The sequence below is a fragment of the Leptopilina boulardi genome, unplaced genomic scaffold (genome assembly GCF_019393585.1).
Source record: "Leptopilina boulardi isolate dan_hultmark-lab unplaced genomic scaffold, ZJU_Lbou_2.1 LbouV2_223, whole genome shotgun sequence".
NCBI classification, from domain to species: Eukaryota; Metazoa; Arthropoda; class Insecta; order Hymenoptera; family Figitidae; genus Leptopilina; species Leptopilina boulardi.
This window is the reverse complement of record NW_026137778.1, coordinates 682,213-699,415: the sequence shown is the minus strand read 5'-3', so window position 1 is coordinate 699,415 and position 17,203 is coordinate 682,213. Positions and strand designations below refer to the sequence as shown.

At 27.3% G+C, this 17,203-nt stretch overlaps 2 protein-coding genes across 9 annotated transcripts in view; one reads left to right on the top strand and one right to left on the bottom strand.

Moving 5' to 3' along the window:
• The window catches only part of LOC127279772 (tensin), a 52,104-nt gene that overhangs the window by 31,372 nt on the left and 3,529 nt on the right, over positions 1-17,203 (bottom strand). For all 5 annotated transcript variants that reach the window (XM_051302318.1, XM_051302319.1, XM_051302320.1 and 2 more), the window contains exons 2-3: positions 3,281-3,389; positions 2,318-2,355 (exon numbers count right to left, since the gene is read on the bottom strand). In XM_051302318.1, the coding sequence (XP_051158275.1) occupies positions 2,318-2,355; positions 3,281-3,389 (147 nt within the window). The remainder of the gene's footprint in view (positions 1-2,317; positions 2,356-3,280; positions 3,390-17,203) is intronic.
• On the top strand, positions 6,481-15,879 carry LOC127279774 (putative sodium-dependent multivitamin transporter). 4 transcript variants are annotated; one of them, XM_051302333.1, is made up of 8 exons: positions 6,481-6,629; positions 6,725-6,829; positions 7,646-7,867; positions 7,929-8,272; positions 8,384-8,503; positions 8,591-9,256; positions 9,339-9,634; positions 14,733-15,879. In XM_051302333.1, the coding sequence occupies exons 1-7, from the start codon at positions 6,621-6,623 to the stop codon at positions 9,601-9,603; spliced, it is 1,731 nt and encodes a 576-aa protein (XP_051158290.1). In that variant the 5' UTR covers positions 6,481-6,620; the 3' UTR covers positions 9,604-9,634; positions 14,733-15,879. The 4 variants fall into 4 exon arrangements, with proteins under 4 accessions (XP_051158290.1, XP_051158289.1, XP_051158288.1 ...); XM_051302332.1 differs by lacking the exon at positions 14,733-15,879 and adding an exon at positions 9,818-10,363; XM_051302331.1 differs by lacking the exon at positions 14,733-15,879 and adding an exon at positions 10,169-10,358.

The window sequence follows — 17,203 nt, the reverse complement described above, 5'->3', positions numbered from 1 at the left end:
AGTTGAAATAATTTTGAATATTTAACTGTTCGTATAATGTCAAGAAAAATGTTGCCTCATCAACAAAAAATGAAATAACAAATCTATTTTGTTGGAAGCAATAAATAATTTTTCTCAACGAGCTACAGGAAAGTCGCGAAGCGTGGGTTAAAATCGACCTGAACACCTGGCCACGCGTCTGGTTTCTCCGGTCAGGTCACTGCCTCTTCCTCTTCAGGACGAAGCGACATCCAGTTCACGTAACCAAGACCAAGTACTAGATTTTTCTTTTCCTGCAAGCTCTACCAGGAAAAACTCCTGCTTCAAAACCAAGAGTTCGTTTGTCTCGAGACATACAGAGCCGACTTGTTCGCCTTATAGAAAAAAACACTTCGAACGAAGACAACGGTTGTTTTACATTTTTCAACGAAATACATTTTCATGTTAACGTCAGTTAGTCACAATTTTATTGGAAATCAATAAATAATAACTATAGAATTTCATTGGTTCAAGTTGTGACATGTTTGCTACTCCTAAATTTGAATTAGTTCAAAATAACTGTAATTTCATAGCAAAAAAGATTCAAATATAGTAATATTTCAAAATAACTAAAATTTTTAGAATCTAATTTAATTAAACAAATTTAACTATTTTTTCAATTATGTATATCTCTATTAAAAATTATTTACCTAATTTTTTTTTTAAATTATTTTTTACTAATTAATGAATAGAAAAATCAGACAAGATTATAAAATTTTAATTCAATCCATCAAGTAATTTACATGAGAAAACCTACCGAGAATATTTACACATGACTTAACAGTCACATGTCCACAATACACTGAAAAAATATATTTAATTCAAATAATCGGGAACTTTAGTATTACACAATTCTTTAACCCTGTCATATACACACACCCCTGTTTTTAATTTTTTGTTGATAAAATATATTATACATTTCATTTACAAATGAATTTTATTTGATTCAAAGTTAGTGTACTCTTGATATGTAATTAAATATATTAAGTTTAAATGAAAAATAATTTATGCATTTTGCATACACGGATAAAAATACAGTAAATTTAATACACACCGAATAAAGTTTAACTTAAAATGATCTCCGAACAATAGACAAAAAATAATTTTTTAAGTTAAGAATCATGTCAAAAACTTATTGACAATATAGAAAATAATCCGTGGATCATCTGAATTGTGACACTTTGCAGGGAATGGTAGCTTTTTCGATTCACAGCAGGGAACAATAACAATAATATTTTTAAATGAAAAGTGATGGATATTTTTGTTTAAATATTACACTGAAAGAAGAGTTTCAGTCAATTTGACTATGACATGTTTAGTGTTTTATCTCGCTACTCGTAAGAAACACTATTCATTTAGTACATTTGAAAAAATTCTAGTTAACCTTACCATTTCTTTTGTCAGTCGAAAACAAACGAAATTGTTTAGTAACTGTTAAGGCTGATTTTCATGGGGCGAAAAATTTTCTCGGCGATTTGGCGATATACAAACATGCGGTAAATTAACTTGACGCAGCGGCGATTAAAAATTTGTTGTAATAACCTGAATGTCAAATGTCATGAGTTTCTTTTTTTTTAATTTTTTTAATTTAAAAATCGTGGAAAAAAAGGAAAATATAAAAAGAAAAAAATTATTGAAATTAATTTTCATTATATTTGTTTAGAGTTAAAATAAAATAAAATAACACGTAAAATACAACGTTTGATAACAATCGCTAAAAAGCTGAAAAAATCCAGCTTTACAGCGACAGTTGCTTATTCGCTAGTTTTGCTTGTCGCCGCGAATTTTTCGCCCCATGAAATTTCTCATTTACTCAGCTCATAATCGTTCAAATAGATCTCTGCATATATATTAAGAATTCTTTTAAGTGTATAAAAAAAATATTTATTTGGATCAAGTAATTATTATTTGAATTAATTAATTTAAATTAAATTTTATTTTCATTCTATATAAATTAAAAAATTAATTTTAAGAATTAATTAAATATTTTAAAACAAAAATAATTATTGGTTCAAATAACACTTGCGTCAAGTTTGTCACTAAAGTTGCAAAATGTCACAACATTACAAGCTTGCAATGAAAGTATGGACGAGTAGCAAATTTAAAATTAAAAACAAATGCGCGAGAGTTTTTTTATGTCAACTAGGCGAAATTTTCATATATTTGCCGTAAGTTTATTGCGAATTTGCAGAAAAATTGCTGAAAAATATTAATTGAAAATCTAAAGTATGATTGTTTACATTACATTAACATACGTATACATGTATAAATAAAGATAAATATTCTAAAAATAACCCACCTTATCTTCGCATGTCTTGTGGCAGGTGAACTTGCATACTGAAAGAAGAATTACATTGAATGTCGATATGCTCAAGTATTTTCAATATTTTTTAAGTTCTATTTAATTATAATACACAAATATAAAATTAGTAAAAATCTTACTAAATAAAGCACAATAATATCTTTACTGAAGATTCTACATTTAATTTAAAAAACATTTCAATTTATCTTTTAAAAATGTTGCTAGAATATTTTTAAAATATTGTTTCGCAACAATGTTTGAATTTTGAAAACAAAGCAAAACTGCTTCACGTGTGAACTTTTTATTGACACATTGACAAATGAATAATTACATATAGAGTATTTAATATTTCCAATTTTGTGTTTCGGAAAATTATTGTTTTAATAAATCACATTAAATACTTAAAGAAAATTATCAAGGAACTGTTTAATTTTAAAGAAAAAGTGAAGAAAATGAAAATAAGAATGCGCGAAATTAATATGATGCATGCAAACGTTTCCGAGAGAGATTCCAAGTACGGAGAAAAAAAAATTAGCGCTGACAGCTAACTCGATTATACTATTATATGGATAGCAATTATTTTTAGCTAACACGTATCTAATAATTTGTTTTCACAGATAAAGTATTTGCCGAGACAGCTAACAAATAGCTGTCCATATAATAGCAATCGAGTTAGTTGTCGGAGATAATTTTTTCTCTCTGAATATAATCGCAACAAACTTGAAGCATTTTATCTGCAATTTAGTAATTATGAAATTATTCATTTTCATATTATAAAAAAACTAAAAAAATATTCTTAAAAATTAAGTTCATGCTCTTTTCTAAGAATATAATATTTTTTCTCCCAGTAGATAAATATAATTCCGGAGGTTTCTTTTATTCTATTTTATCGACTATTTGTTAGTCTCTGAAGTCGATTTCTTACCGGCAAAAGTGTATTACCAACAAAGGATAACTTACCTTTACAGCTTGAGGCCTGCTTTAACATTGCTTGATGGCACATCTGACAAGGTCTGGATTTTCGCAATCGTTTGATTTGAAAAATGTGACATTGTGGTTCAAAATCAGTCTGTAACATATTATTTTTATCAAATTGATTTTATATTATTCTTCAGTAATAAATTAAATAAAATATTTAAATATATTTTCAAAAGCCTCAAATAAATTTAGTTGTAGTTACGCTTAAATTCTATTTAAAGTGTAAACTACTTCTTTCAAATCTCAGAATGAAAATACAAAGTTAATGTGAAAACAATCTTTCTTTATTTATTATATAGAAAAACTTGCATAAATAAAATCATAAAAACTTATATAAAGCTTCTCAAACGCCTTTCCTTTTAATCGCATGATAGACTTTAAATAAGCTCGTATAGTTTATGTTCAGAGACCGGTTCCGCTTCCGCAAAAACGTCGCTTCACAGAAGTCATATTATAATGATATTCTGAACAACTTACTACACAAAATTCTTAAGCTAATTTTATAGTATACTATTATAATTAACTAGCTGTCGCCTTTGGTATTTTACATTCAATACAATACTATGAATATTAATAATCTATTAAGTATATGTTGAGAAAGATGTATTTTTAATTTTATTGAGTTTACTTATTTATAAATAAATCCAGTCAAGTAAAATAAAAGTAAATTACCTCTTTCCAGACGCAAAGTCGCAAACTTTCTGAAATATATCTTAATTTTATTTAACCAACTGATTTAAATCGTACATATATGTATGTACATTCATTTTTAATCGAAAAAAGATAACAAATTTTAATACTTCGTCTGTAAATTTGTTCTTAAGCTTCTATTCTTTTATTGAGTATTTACTTTTTAGGTAGCGTATTTGAGCTTAATAAATAGATACACATAATAAACAGACTGAGGGGGAAAATTCGGTGCTTCAACAAAAAATTCCACATGAAACTAAAATATTTTTGTTTTGATAAGATGACGTAAGAAATGTTTGTAGTGTTTTAATTTTTTTTTAATTTTTCCACATTTGTGTTTAGAGCACCGTTAGTAGACACTTTGCATCAGTTTGTACGGTTTGTCAAGTGGCCTTTCTCCTGCGCGCATACTTACAAGAACAAACAAAGCGCGTTCTACTTGCATTCTTTAAAGGTTTAAGATATTAAAGATTAAAAAATATATTTAAAAACAAAAAATTACAATATTTTTTAATTTCCTCCACAAGTTTATCCTCTCTATTAACTATATAATAGTTTATCAAATCTTGACTGACTTTTTGTTATATAGCAATATTAATTAAAAATTACAGAGTAAGGCAAGGAAAAATTAATTCTATTATGTTTTGAATATAATAATATTGTATGTCATTTACTGGGCAGGTCTGCAATAAATTGTAGGGTTAAGATTATTCAAGATAACGACAAGGGACGAGTGTACGTCCGCTTGCAATTTAAAGACTAAATAGTTCAATTATTACGAAGCAAATCGAACGGAACACCCGTGTCATCAGTTTGTCTCTCTAAGGCTGTTAACTTTTTCAACATGTAAAAACAGCATCAAGATTAGCTTCTATTTATATATGTTTATTATGATAACATCTAAAGAATATGTTGATAATTATTTTCGGTTTTTACCATAAACACAATTTCTACTAAATTGTCTCTAAATCTGAATTAGTGAAAAGTGAGCTACTAATTTAAATTAGTAAGAATTTTTACTAATTTTTAGTCACTTATTACTTTTAACCTACTAAATAAAATAGTAATATTTTACTAATGTGAATTAGTAGCTCACTTTTCACTAATTCAAATTTAGAGAGTTCAGAACAAATATAATAAACTACAATTCTTGGTTTGCTCTCTAAATCTGAATTAGTAAACATTTTTACTAATTCAGATTTAGAGAGTGCTTCAGATAAATATTTATTTCATCTAGATAAACATTTGGTTTATTTTAATAAATTTTCCGATCGAAGAAAGAATTTTATTCAGCCAAAATAACTTTTGGGTTGATTCAACCTAAATTTGGATTTTTCAAATAAATTTTTTGAGCTTTCGGGAGACTAACCCGCACATAGCACGACCTCTTACTGTGAGGTTACTTTAAGGATATCTGTAGGGTTTGTAAGGTTACCGTGTAAGCCTACAGGAAACTTGAGGTCATCTTAAAACTTCCGCCATTACAGTAAGCTTATACAGTAAAGCTAAGGTAAGCTAACAGAATAAGGTCGTGGTAAGTTTACATGGTAAGGTTGTGGTAAGCTTACACTATAAAAAGAATGGTATTAATTTAATACCGACTTCAGGTACTAAATTATCATTTGGTTCTATTTTGATACCTAAAATCGGTACTGTTTTAGTACTTTCTTTTTAAAGTGTACACGGTAAGCTTCCGTTACTGTAAGGTTGCTGTAAGGTTATTGTAAACATAGAGTAATAAGAAAACATATTAAAAATAATTATATTATAATATATATTATATAATAAATTTTTTTTATGAAAAATTATATATTTGGTAAAGTACTTCTTGAACCCCAATAGGGTTTGTTAAATAAAATTTACTGCGCAGCCGTATGTGCCATAGAAAACTACTGCGCATAAATATTAATAAAATTTATTTATTAAAAACATTCTATGTTTACAATAACCTTACAGCAACCTTACAGTTACCTTACGGGAAGCTTACAACAACCTTACTGTGTAAGCTTACTGTAATGGCGGAAGTTTTAAGATGACCTCAAGTTTACTGTAGGCTTACACGGTAACCTTACAAACCCTACAGATATCCTTAAAGTAACCTCACAGCAAGAAGTCGTGCTATGTGGGAAAGTAAATTTAGATTTTTTTCTGTTAACATTTTTCTTAATATTTCAAGTAGATAATTGTTTTTACTTTTTATGTGCACAATGGAATATAATTAAATTTAAAGCTTGTTAATGTTTATAAACTAATAATTGAACACTATGGCGCAGTAGTTAAACAAAATATAGAGTAATTAGTAAGTTTACTTATCATACATGCATTCGTTTTGTATTTCAATCTCCTTTTCTCGTAAAATTTTTGCAACATCATGTATAAATATGTTGTAAATTTTATGATCTTTCATATGACAGGTAATAACTGCGTGACCAGTATTACGATTTGCTGAGCAATGTATTGTAATAATATCCAATTCATATTCTGAAAAAGATTCCGCAAAATATGAAGCATCCTTGAAATTGACAATAGTAGCTGGAAAGCTTCAGTTATTTTCAACTAACTCTCCTACTATGTGCTACTGAGCGAAAAAATTTTTATCAAGTATCAAAAAGTTTAAATTTTTTTAAAAATTATGTCATTTGTAAGTAATGTACTTGTCATTTATATTAAATAATAAAATATTTCTTTTTCCATTCAATTTAGTTTTTAATAAAAATTTTATCTTTTTAAACGCAGACCTTATCATGGCCGGATTATATCGTCATGGGAATAGTTTTGGTTATTTCAAGTGGCATTGGAATATATTATCGGTTTACTGGAGGTCGACAAAAGACTGCAGAGGTCAAACAAAAATTATACAATACTAACCGATAGTTGCCACACTGGGATCCAGGTGACCCCCCTTTTTTTTATTAAAAATGTGGAGCTTTTATAATTTTTTCTTATTATCTTACTTTGACTTTTTACACTTACAAAATACTTTTTATAATTGTTAACGTAATCGATAAAGATGAAAAATTGTCAAGTAAAATCATTTATCGTTCTTTTCGTAATAATCAATTTTTTCTGGGGTCATCATGACCCCAGTGTGGCAGCTAACGCCTAAATCTACTTGTGTCTTAAGAGCATGTGACTATACATAATAGGTTACGCGATCTCCGCAATGTTAATTTTTCCACCAGCTCTCTAGTAAAATAATGAATCGATTGAACTGAAATTTTGTGGTGAATTCCAAAATATGTTGAAGATGAACTGTGATGTGTGAAAATGTTTATAATTGGTTTCATTAATTATTATAAAAAATTGGATAATTATTAGAAAGTCTGTGCAGTGCTACACTTTTCATCAATTTCACAAATTTTTTATAATAAAAAAAACACATATACTTTTGCACATTACAATCTTCTTTCATTATATTTTAGACTTTTCTCCATAAAATTGCAGTCCAATACATTCAGTATTTTACGAAACATCCTGTCGAGAAGTTAATATTATTGCAATCACATGATGTAACAATCACATGCTATTAATGATTAGTATATATTATCTATTAAACAACAAAATTTATTACCTCAGTGCAGTTTATATAGAAAGTCCTCTAATCCGATAGTAAAACTTTAAACTTGGAAAATGAAGTTAATATGTTATAATTAACAGGAATATTATTCCGCTAACCGATCGATGAGCGTTGGGCCTCTTGCCATTGCGTTGACAGTTTCATTTATGTCAGCAATTTCTTTTCTTGGAGTTAGTGCTGAAATTTATACACGAGGAACACAATTCACGATGTGGTATGCAGGATTTGCTTTTGGAACTCCAATTGTAGCATATTTTTATCTTCCAGTTTTTTGGGAACTTCAAACCAAAAGCGTCACTGAGGTAAAAGTATAATTTAGATTTTTGTCATTCGTGTTCCAAGTTTATTATTTTTGTTTTGCAGTATCTGGAAAAACGTTTCGGTCCTACATGCAGAAGAATGGCAAGTGTTGCCAATGCATTACAACTAATTTTATACACTGGAGTAGTTCTATATGCACCATCATTAGCATTAGAAGCAACTACAGGTCTTTCGAGAACTTTGAGCATTCTTTTGATTGGAATTATTTGCACGTTCTATTCAACAATTGGCGGTATTAAAGCTGTCCTAATTACAGATGTTTTTCAAGGAATTCTGATGTTCGCTGCACTTATTGGTATCATTGGAGTTGCAGTCTATGAAGTGGATGGGGGATTTTTCAATGTGTGGACAATTTCAGATAAAGGTCAAAGAATTGAATTTTTTGAGTAAGTATATTTCCACGATAATCATTAATCCTTTATATGCTTATCCATTCTTTCATATAGATATTTAAAAAACAAAAATTGTTGTAAATGTGTCGTCAATACTTTTTTCAGTTTTCGGATTGATCCTACAATTCGTCATAATTTTTGGGGATTAACATTTGGAGGGGCAATTGTATGCATCAGCTTTTATGGAACAAGTCAAATTCAAGTACAGCGTTTTTTAACTGTAAAGTAAGTACAAGAATGTAAAAGAAAATTATTATGAAAAAGTTGGGAATTTTGGAATAAACTTAAAATTCATATGTTCATTTTTTGTAGAAGTCTTAAAGAAGCTCGTTTAGCTTTATTTTTGAATTGGCCTCTTCTTATGGGATTGGGTTTTCTCATCTCTTTCACAGGCCTAGCCCTTTATGCTGTTTACAGCAAATGTGATCCTGTCTCGTCTGGAGAGATAGATTCTTATGATAAAATAATGCCATATTTTGCGGTCGATAAAATGTCCAAGTTTCCAGGATTGATGGGCCTTTTTATAGCAGGTATTTTCAGTGCGAGCTTGAGTACAATTTCAGCGGTACTAAATTCATTGTCTGCTGTGATTCTTGAGGATTATATAAAACCCTTTTATAAGAAAAAAGACAAAACATTATCAGACGCAAAAGTAACTCTTTTAGGAAAATTTTTTGCAATTACGAGTGGCATGATTTGCTTGGGAGTGTCTTTTATAGTGGGAAATTTTGGAAGTTTAATTGAAGCAGCAATTGCTTTCTCAGCCGTATTTACTGGACCTCTGTTAGGAACATTCACATTGGGAATGTTTACTGAGACAGCAAATGAAATTGGCACATTGATCGGATTCCTGTCGTCAATTTTGTTTATGTTCTGGATTATTTTTGGTGGGCCTGGCTTTCCCTTACCACAGCTTCCATTTAACAACGAGGATTGCAATATCACGCTAACAAATAACAGTACTATTTTAGATCTAAAGTAAGAATTTTTACTTTTACGTTCAATACATAAGAAAATTAACAACTTTTTATTCTAAACTTTTATCATTTTACCGTTTTAGACTTGAGAACTCTTCAACATTTTTCCTATATCGCATCTCGTACATGTGGTATGCTCCTCTCGGTACTACGTTGACACTAATTATAGGATGGGTTTTCAGCTTAATAATTTATAAAATTTCTGCCACTCAAAACAGCTCTACGAAAATTGATCCAAAACTGTTCACGCCATTCGTTGCAAACAGAATTAGAAAAAGACTAAATAAAAACAACAAAACAAGTCAAGTGTTTGTATTAGAATCAAATAATTCTTTACAAATGACGTAAAAGTATAAGCGAGTACGAGTATTATGTAAAGGTATAATATTATTTGATTTCAGTCAATAATTAGTAATATATTTATAATTAATGATGTGATGCAACTTGTTATAAAAAAAACTTATTTCATTCAATTAAATGGTATTTATTTCAAATTTTAATTTAGAAATTATTGATACAAAAACAGCCTACTAAAAATATTTTTCCTCTTTCTTTTTCTCAGTTGGAAACAAAAAAAAATTGTTTCGAGCCTTAAAATATTGAATCATATTCAGCTTTAAAAGACTAAACATCTTTGTAATAACTTGATCATGCTAATTTGTAGCTTTTATAAAAAAAATTTTATTTTAAAAAAGAATTTATAGAAAAGTGAAGAGGTTAAATTCAATGACTTTGACTTTTCCATTAATTAAGAATTTTTTGAGAATTGTATTATTTATTATTATTTATAAAAATTTGTAGATTACAAAATACTTTCTAGATAACAAGTAACCTTCCGGCAAACTTTCCGTGAAAGATTGTCCAGCTTGCGTACTATACTTGCCGCAACTAACAAAATGTTCCATCACTACAGGTTTGCAATGAAAAATTGATGCAAATATGCTGCAGTCTTGTGAAAATCTCGCATTGTGACTTGCTTGGATTCACAAAAAGAAGAAATCAATACTTAGGATATATTTTTTATTTTTATTTAATTTAAAAGTAGCTACTATTCACTTCGATTTTTGTATTATTATCTGTAGTGTTTCTTTAAGTTAACTTAATATTCCATTTTTAATCTCAAGATTTACATAAATAGTTTATTATTTTTGTAGAATATTAAGTTAATTTATAAAAAATAAAATAAAAAAATAAAGGAAATTCAGGACAATTTAACACCTTTTTGATATCATTTGGATAGAATTTTAATTTTTCCTACTCTGTCAAGTTTTGGGATTTTCCCAAGACATTTACGAAATAGACTTAAATAACTATTTAGTCTATAGGTATAAATTTTTGACAAATGCATAAATTTTAATGCTTTATTTTAAAATTGCGTTATCAAACATTTGAACCATTTATTAGTTTTAGATTAACCTTTTATTTATAAAATCCTTCGATTTTTTATAATTCTGAAAAAATTTTCCATGGGAAATTTTCATTTAAAAATTTTTTTTGTCCGAAACATTTTTTTTCGAAATTTATATGAAATATAAGAAAATACATTTATTTTTTTATTTAATTATAATTAAAGAAGTTATGATTTTTCTAAATTTTACGTTATCAAAGGCAGTGTATTTTTGAAATGTTTTTTTATCTATTGAAATAAGTTGAGTTTTTCTCAAATTTTTCAAATTATGACGAAAGCAACAAAAAAGTTGAAATTAAATTTTAAAAGTAAACTGCTTGAAATTCTGTGAGCCGTACCAAGAAAACTAAAAATTTTAATTTAAAAACTAAAAACACCACTTTCGCAGATAGAGGATATAATTCTTTAGTCATCAGAGATTGCAGTGCAAAAAAAAATTAAAAATCGAAAGTGTCTATCTTTGCGAAAAAAAACTTTTTAAATTTAATTTCAACTTTTTTATTGTTTTCATTATAGGTACGTTATTTTTTAGCACATATTTGAAGAGAAAATTAAATATATTTTATATACAGCATAATTTTTTATTCATTAGTACAATAGATAAAAAAAATGTTTCAAAAATACACTACCTTAGATGACGTTAAATTTAAAGAAATCATAACATCCTTCATTTTTATCAAATTAAAAAATAAAAAAAATAAGTATTTTCTTATTTTTCATGTAAGAAGATTTCAAAAAAATGTTTCGGGCAAGACAATCCAAGTAGCACGGAATATTGGTTGAATATCACGGTGATATCAAGTGGGAATATTCCGGTAACATTCAGGCGATATCATAATGTCCGCTTCATGGGGACATTCCACGGTGATATTCTTGTGACATTTGCGTGATATTCGTATGATACCGAGGGAATATTCCCGTGAAATTCATGTAATATTGAGGGGATATCCCTGTGATATTGAGCGGAATATTCGTGTGATATTGAGGGAATATTCCAGTGATATTGATGAGATAATTTAAAAAATTCTAAAAAAAATTTTTTTCTATTTTTTTCCATTTATTTATTTTTTTATTTAAATATTCAAAACAATCAAAACAAACAACATTTTAGAATTTTATAAATAACAAGAATATTCTCTCAATATCACAGGGATATTCGCTCAAAATCAGAGGAATATTCCCTCAATATCACAGGAATATTCCGCTAAATATCACAGGGATATCCCCTCAATATTACATGAATTTCACGGGAATATTCCCTCGGTATCATACGAATATCACGCGAATGTCACCGTGGAATGTCTCCATGAAGCCGACATTATGATATCGCCTAAATGTCACAGGAAATTCCTGTGCTACTTGGGAAATTTTTTAATGAAAATTCCACGTGGAATGCCCTAATACTATTAACTGTTTGTGACTACTCCATCGCAAGAGTATAATTGTACGGAAGCGCTTATATGCGCAAGTCTAAGCAAGCCTCACTATATTGTCAGTCGCTAAAACTTTTATTAAATAAAAATATTCAGAAGTAAATATTAATAATTTTAATTAATTTAAATAAAAAATGTATTTATTAATTTTGCTTCCTCGTGGAGGAAGCTTTATAGTCTTTTCGTTTATAAAAATTTTCAAAGTGGCGGAAACAAATTTTTCTCTATATAGAAACATGTTATATGAGATCCTGATCAATTGTCCGGGTGTGTGTGTGTGGATCCGTTTTTTGTTTAGACGATAACTTTAACTTTAATGGACTTAGATAAAATTTGGTAGGCTTATTTATCATATTAATATCGTTAATATGTCAAAACTGACCAAAGGATTTTAAAAAATACCCAAAAAAAAAATTTTTTATCATCTTTTTTCCAAAAAAAATTTTTAAATAGAAAAATTTAAGGTTATATATAATAAAATCGTATTCCTTACGACAATCGCCATTCGACATTTTGTTTGTTCGACGTATGACCGTTCGGTGAAAAGCAAGCGTCTCAAAATTTTGTGATTATTTAAATTTAAGTTTATATAGATGAAATAATTGTATTCCTTACATTGCATGAAATCGAATCGAGTGGTATATATACAGTTTACATTTGAAGTAAATTTAATAAATTAATGAAAGTTAAAAAATAAAAAATTCACATTCTAGCTGAAAAATTTTGTATTTATTTAAATTCAAGTTTAAATATAAAATAATTGTGTTCCTTGCATTGAAACGAATCGATATAATTGTAAATAATTATATATTATTTTTTATTAATTTTTAGAAATTTCAGCTAAAATGTGAATTTTTGATTTTTTAACTTCCATTAATTCTTTAAATTTAACTCAAATCTATAGGTACTCAAATGTTTATATTATTATATTATTTTTTATGTTTATTTCAATCTTAATGCTTTCTCCACGAGGAAGCAAAATTTTTTTGCTGATCGTAAAGAGGAAGCAAAATGTTCATATAATGAACATCTGAATTTACAACTTGTTTAATTTTATTATTAAATTTTATTAAATATATGATTATTATATTTTATTAATATAAAATAAAAATATTTTTATTTGATAAAAGTTTTTGCAACTTTCTTTATCAACAATTATAAAAAAGAAAAATTTGTAGACAAGTGTTATTTTTTCCTGCTTGTAAGAATATTTGTTTTTTAATTTTTTATTCAACTTTGTGAAAAAATTGAGTCAAATTATAAACAATTTAGGAATTTTCAATTACATTTGATTTTATACAAAACCCTACTTTTTTTACAAAAACAAAATATTTATTTAGTGACTGAGAATATAGTGAGGTTATGTTGCGCATGCATAAAAAATTATGTAAAATAAATTGAAAACTTCGCTTTTTCATTAAAATATATTTTTAAAAAACTATTTCGTGAAACATTTCAAAAGAATAATAACACATACATTGATTTTTCAATAAAAAACCAGAAAAACACTTTCACAAAAAAAGAAAAAACCGGCCGCACTTTTGTCTGCCTTCGTGAAGTATAGAGGCATGTGTGCCTATATGCACATATACGAACAGATGCTCCGAGTTGCTCGGAAAGGCAGGCAGCGCTCTTGCTTAGGCTTGCGCATAGGCGCTTCCGTAATAATTGACGTAACCTTCAAAATAACATTAAAAAATTTTCTCACGTTTTTCTTGCAAAACACAAAAATTCCCTTGGATGAATCCTTTTGAAGCTAATTTATTAATCACAAATCTCGTGCGGAAATACCATGGAAAACACAAATATTCGTAATATTTTTTTTATATTTTTAATGTTTGTCGCAAGTTTTTGTGCTTACCAATTACCATAGACTTTCCACGCAAGATTTGTGTTTAATGAATTAAATTCCAAATGATTTATCCAAAGAAATATTCGTCCTTTTTAGGAAAAGTTGAGAAAATTTCACAATATACATATTCTTAAGGTTATGGTAAGATGAATAAAAAAATCTAATTGAGCTGCCGGATCAAAGAAGGGCACATAAGTAATATACATAATTCAAATGTATTATGTGCCATTCTTTGATCCGGCAGCTCAATTATTAAAAATTTTTTCGTTATTTTCTACATAAAATTTTTAAAAACTTTATTTAAATTTAAAAAAACACAATTTTAGAACCAAAAAAAACATTAAAATTGATGTATATGTCAAAAAGTTAAGAGCATTCAAAAAAAGGGAATTTTTTAACAATTTAAACTATACGAAAATTTATATAACGAGACATAAATTTTCTAATATTTTATTATTTACGATCGTAAGTAATTAATCAATAATTAACTTATTTCAGTGTTATACGGGTTCACAAATGAACCATTCGTTCATAAATAGGAAAAAAATATAATTACGAATGGTGGAAAAGCCATATGAAAAACATTTTTTATTACTACGTAGTAATAATTACATAAAAATAAAAAAATTAATTTTTTATTTTTGTAAATCCAAACAATTAAAAGTGTAAGATTGCAGCAGGCTTCAGTAATAAGTCGTAAATAATTAATTTACTTGTTGAAAAACTGTGAGAGAAGCAGTACATTAATATGTAATTAAAAATTAAATTATATCTTTTTATTTAGAAAATCTTGAGGACATGCAAAAGTAGTATTTTCGGAGATTACCCATTGTGTATTTTAAAAATTGCACAAACCAGATGAGTTTAAATTCTAAACAAAAAAGGTTCTATATTTAATATATAGCTCAACACTTTTTAAAGAAGTTCCTAACAAGTATGAAGTTTAAAGTACATATGTATATATTTAAGCTGCATAAGATATTCATAAGCGATGAAAATTACGAAAACTTATAGCTATTTCTGAAATTTTCTTCCATATTATTATTCAATAAAATCGTTTCCTATAAAAGCAAATTTTCCAGATAAATTTACAACAAACTTGAATTACAGACTTGTTTTTAGTCTTGCAAAATGTGCTATCTGGGAATTAATGAAGAACTTTTATAGTTGAGTGTGTGTATGTGTATGTTATTAATGATGACGAGGAGGCAGCGATATGTTTTTTTGTTAGTATTATATATTATATCATTACTATTAATAAAAGCTTCCACTGCTGTGCGCTATTTGAATACACATTTTATGTATGCGTATAATACTTTCGCGCTTTAAAAATTAAAGACATGTTAAATGATTCAGGAATCATTTAATAATGTCATTAATTTCTTTTCATTATGAAATTTTTCTATAAGTGGATGATTGTATCAAGGTTAAATTCGTTGAGAGAATTCCAGAATAAAATACATTATTTACAATGCCGGTTTTGAGGAAGGCGGAGGATATAATATATTAGTATTGATTGCTTGGGATAGATATATTTGACTGCAAAATATTATAAAAATGTGGAATCATAATAAAATACAATTTTATTGTAAATAATAAAATTATTTATTTATAATTGGATGAAATCAGCGAATTGTTTTTCTAACCAGTATCCAAAAGTTTCAGTATTACAATACATAATGCGAAATGAATCATCATTTATAATTCGCTGAATGAATTTTAGAATCGCATAAATCTTTCAGTCTTTTGACTGGCCGGCTTAAACACACCCTATACTGCTGGGATGGGGTCAGTCAAAGGTAATTATTTTAAGTCGAATTTTAGGAATCACCCGCTGGAATAAAGCATGCCATATGTTTCTGAAACGAATAATTTTGTTGATTCATCATGAAATGTGTCTGTTTTCAATTTACTTAAATTTGTTTTTAATCATTCTCAAATATTTTTTACAAAATTAATAAACCATTGGTTTTTGTTCTAAATTTGTTAGTATACTTTAGGTATAATATGTAAAATATAATTAATCAGCAAATATAATTTTTTTTTTTAATTTCCATGAAAGAAAAGCAATTTTAATTTATTTTTGTTGAAACAAGAAAGTGTGTATATGTAATTTTATGTCAGCAATAAATTTCTTAGAAATATATTATAATATTTATTTTTCATGTTTAACAATTTATAAAACTGTTATACAAATTTTTCCAGGAAAAAATTGTTACAAAATTATTACAATGTTATTTGAGTAACGAACAATGTTTTTAAGTTTTCTTTAAAGTAATTTTTATTACATAATATAAAAAATTAGTTACTTTCTTGCCTTTTATATAAAAATTTTATCTTACTTTTAGTGATTTTTAACACTTATCGTACTCTAGAATGAAATGTAAGAAAAAAAAAAGTTGAAAATATTTATTTTACTTGCAATTGAGGTCAATTTGTACCGCAGTATAAGATGCAGATCAAATTCTTTGATCAGAGTGTTTTTTGATAAAGCGAAAAATAAGAAAATCACACTTATTCTGAAATTTGCCATTTTTGTTGACGTGGTTTTTATTAGTTTTTAAATCTTTTATTGTGGTATAAAAAATATCGTTTAAATTGAATGTAGAATAGTAATGACTGCAAAGAGAATGTTCAATAATAGGTCAGAAAATACATTTCAAAAAAAATTTACAAAATGAAAAGAAAACATTTTAAAAAAATGCTGTCAATACGTTAAAAATTCTATTAACGTTATATATTTGGCAAATTTCCATCGACTAAGATAAACAAGGAGCGGATGGATTGTTAATTCAAAAATGACATAAGAATATAAATAAAAGTACGTAAAAATAACGTACAAGTATATATGTCGAATATAATCAATTTTTTTAATTCTCGTGATATAAAATAAGCCGGGTTTTAGTTTTATTTCGGATTGCATATTTATGAAGCTATGTTGAATTTCATTATATTTTATTTTTCACCTGCCCTTTTTTTCATTTTAATACGATTTTTCGTCAGATTTATTTTGCTTAATACCAGCATGCATGTTCGTGCTTCCGACACATTCCAACATATTAAAAGTGTCTTCCACAACTAAATCTTTTCAGTGCAGACTTTAGAGTGTTTCAAGGGCAAGGGAAGAAAATAAAATGTGTCGGTTTGTTCATTGTCATTTATTCTCTTCTAACGCACATGTGTTGAATATAACTATAAAAGAAATTCTAAATTTCCTGTGGTGGAAAAGATTTGTAAAATATATTTATGAGGAAT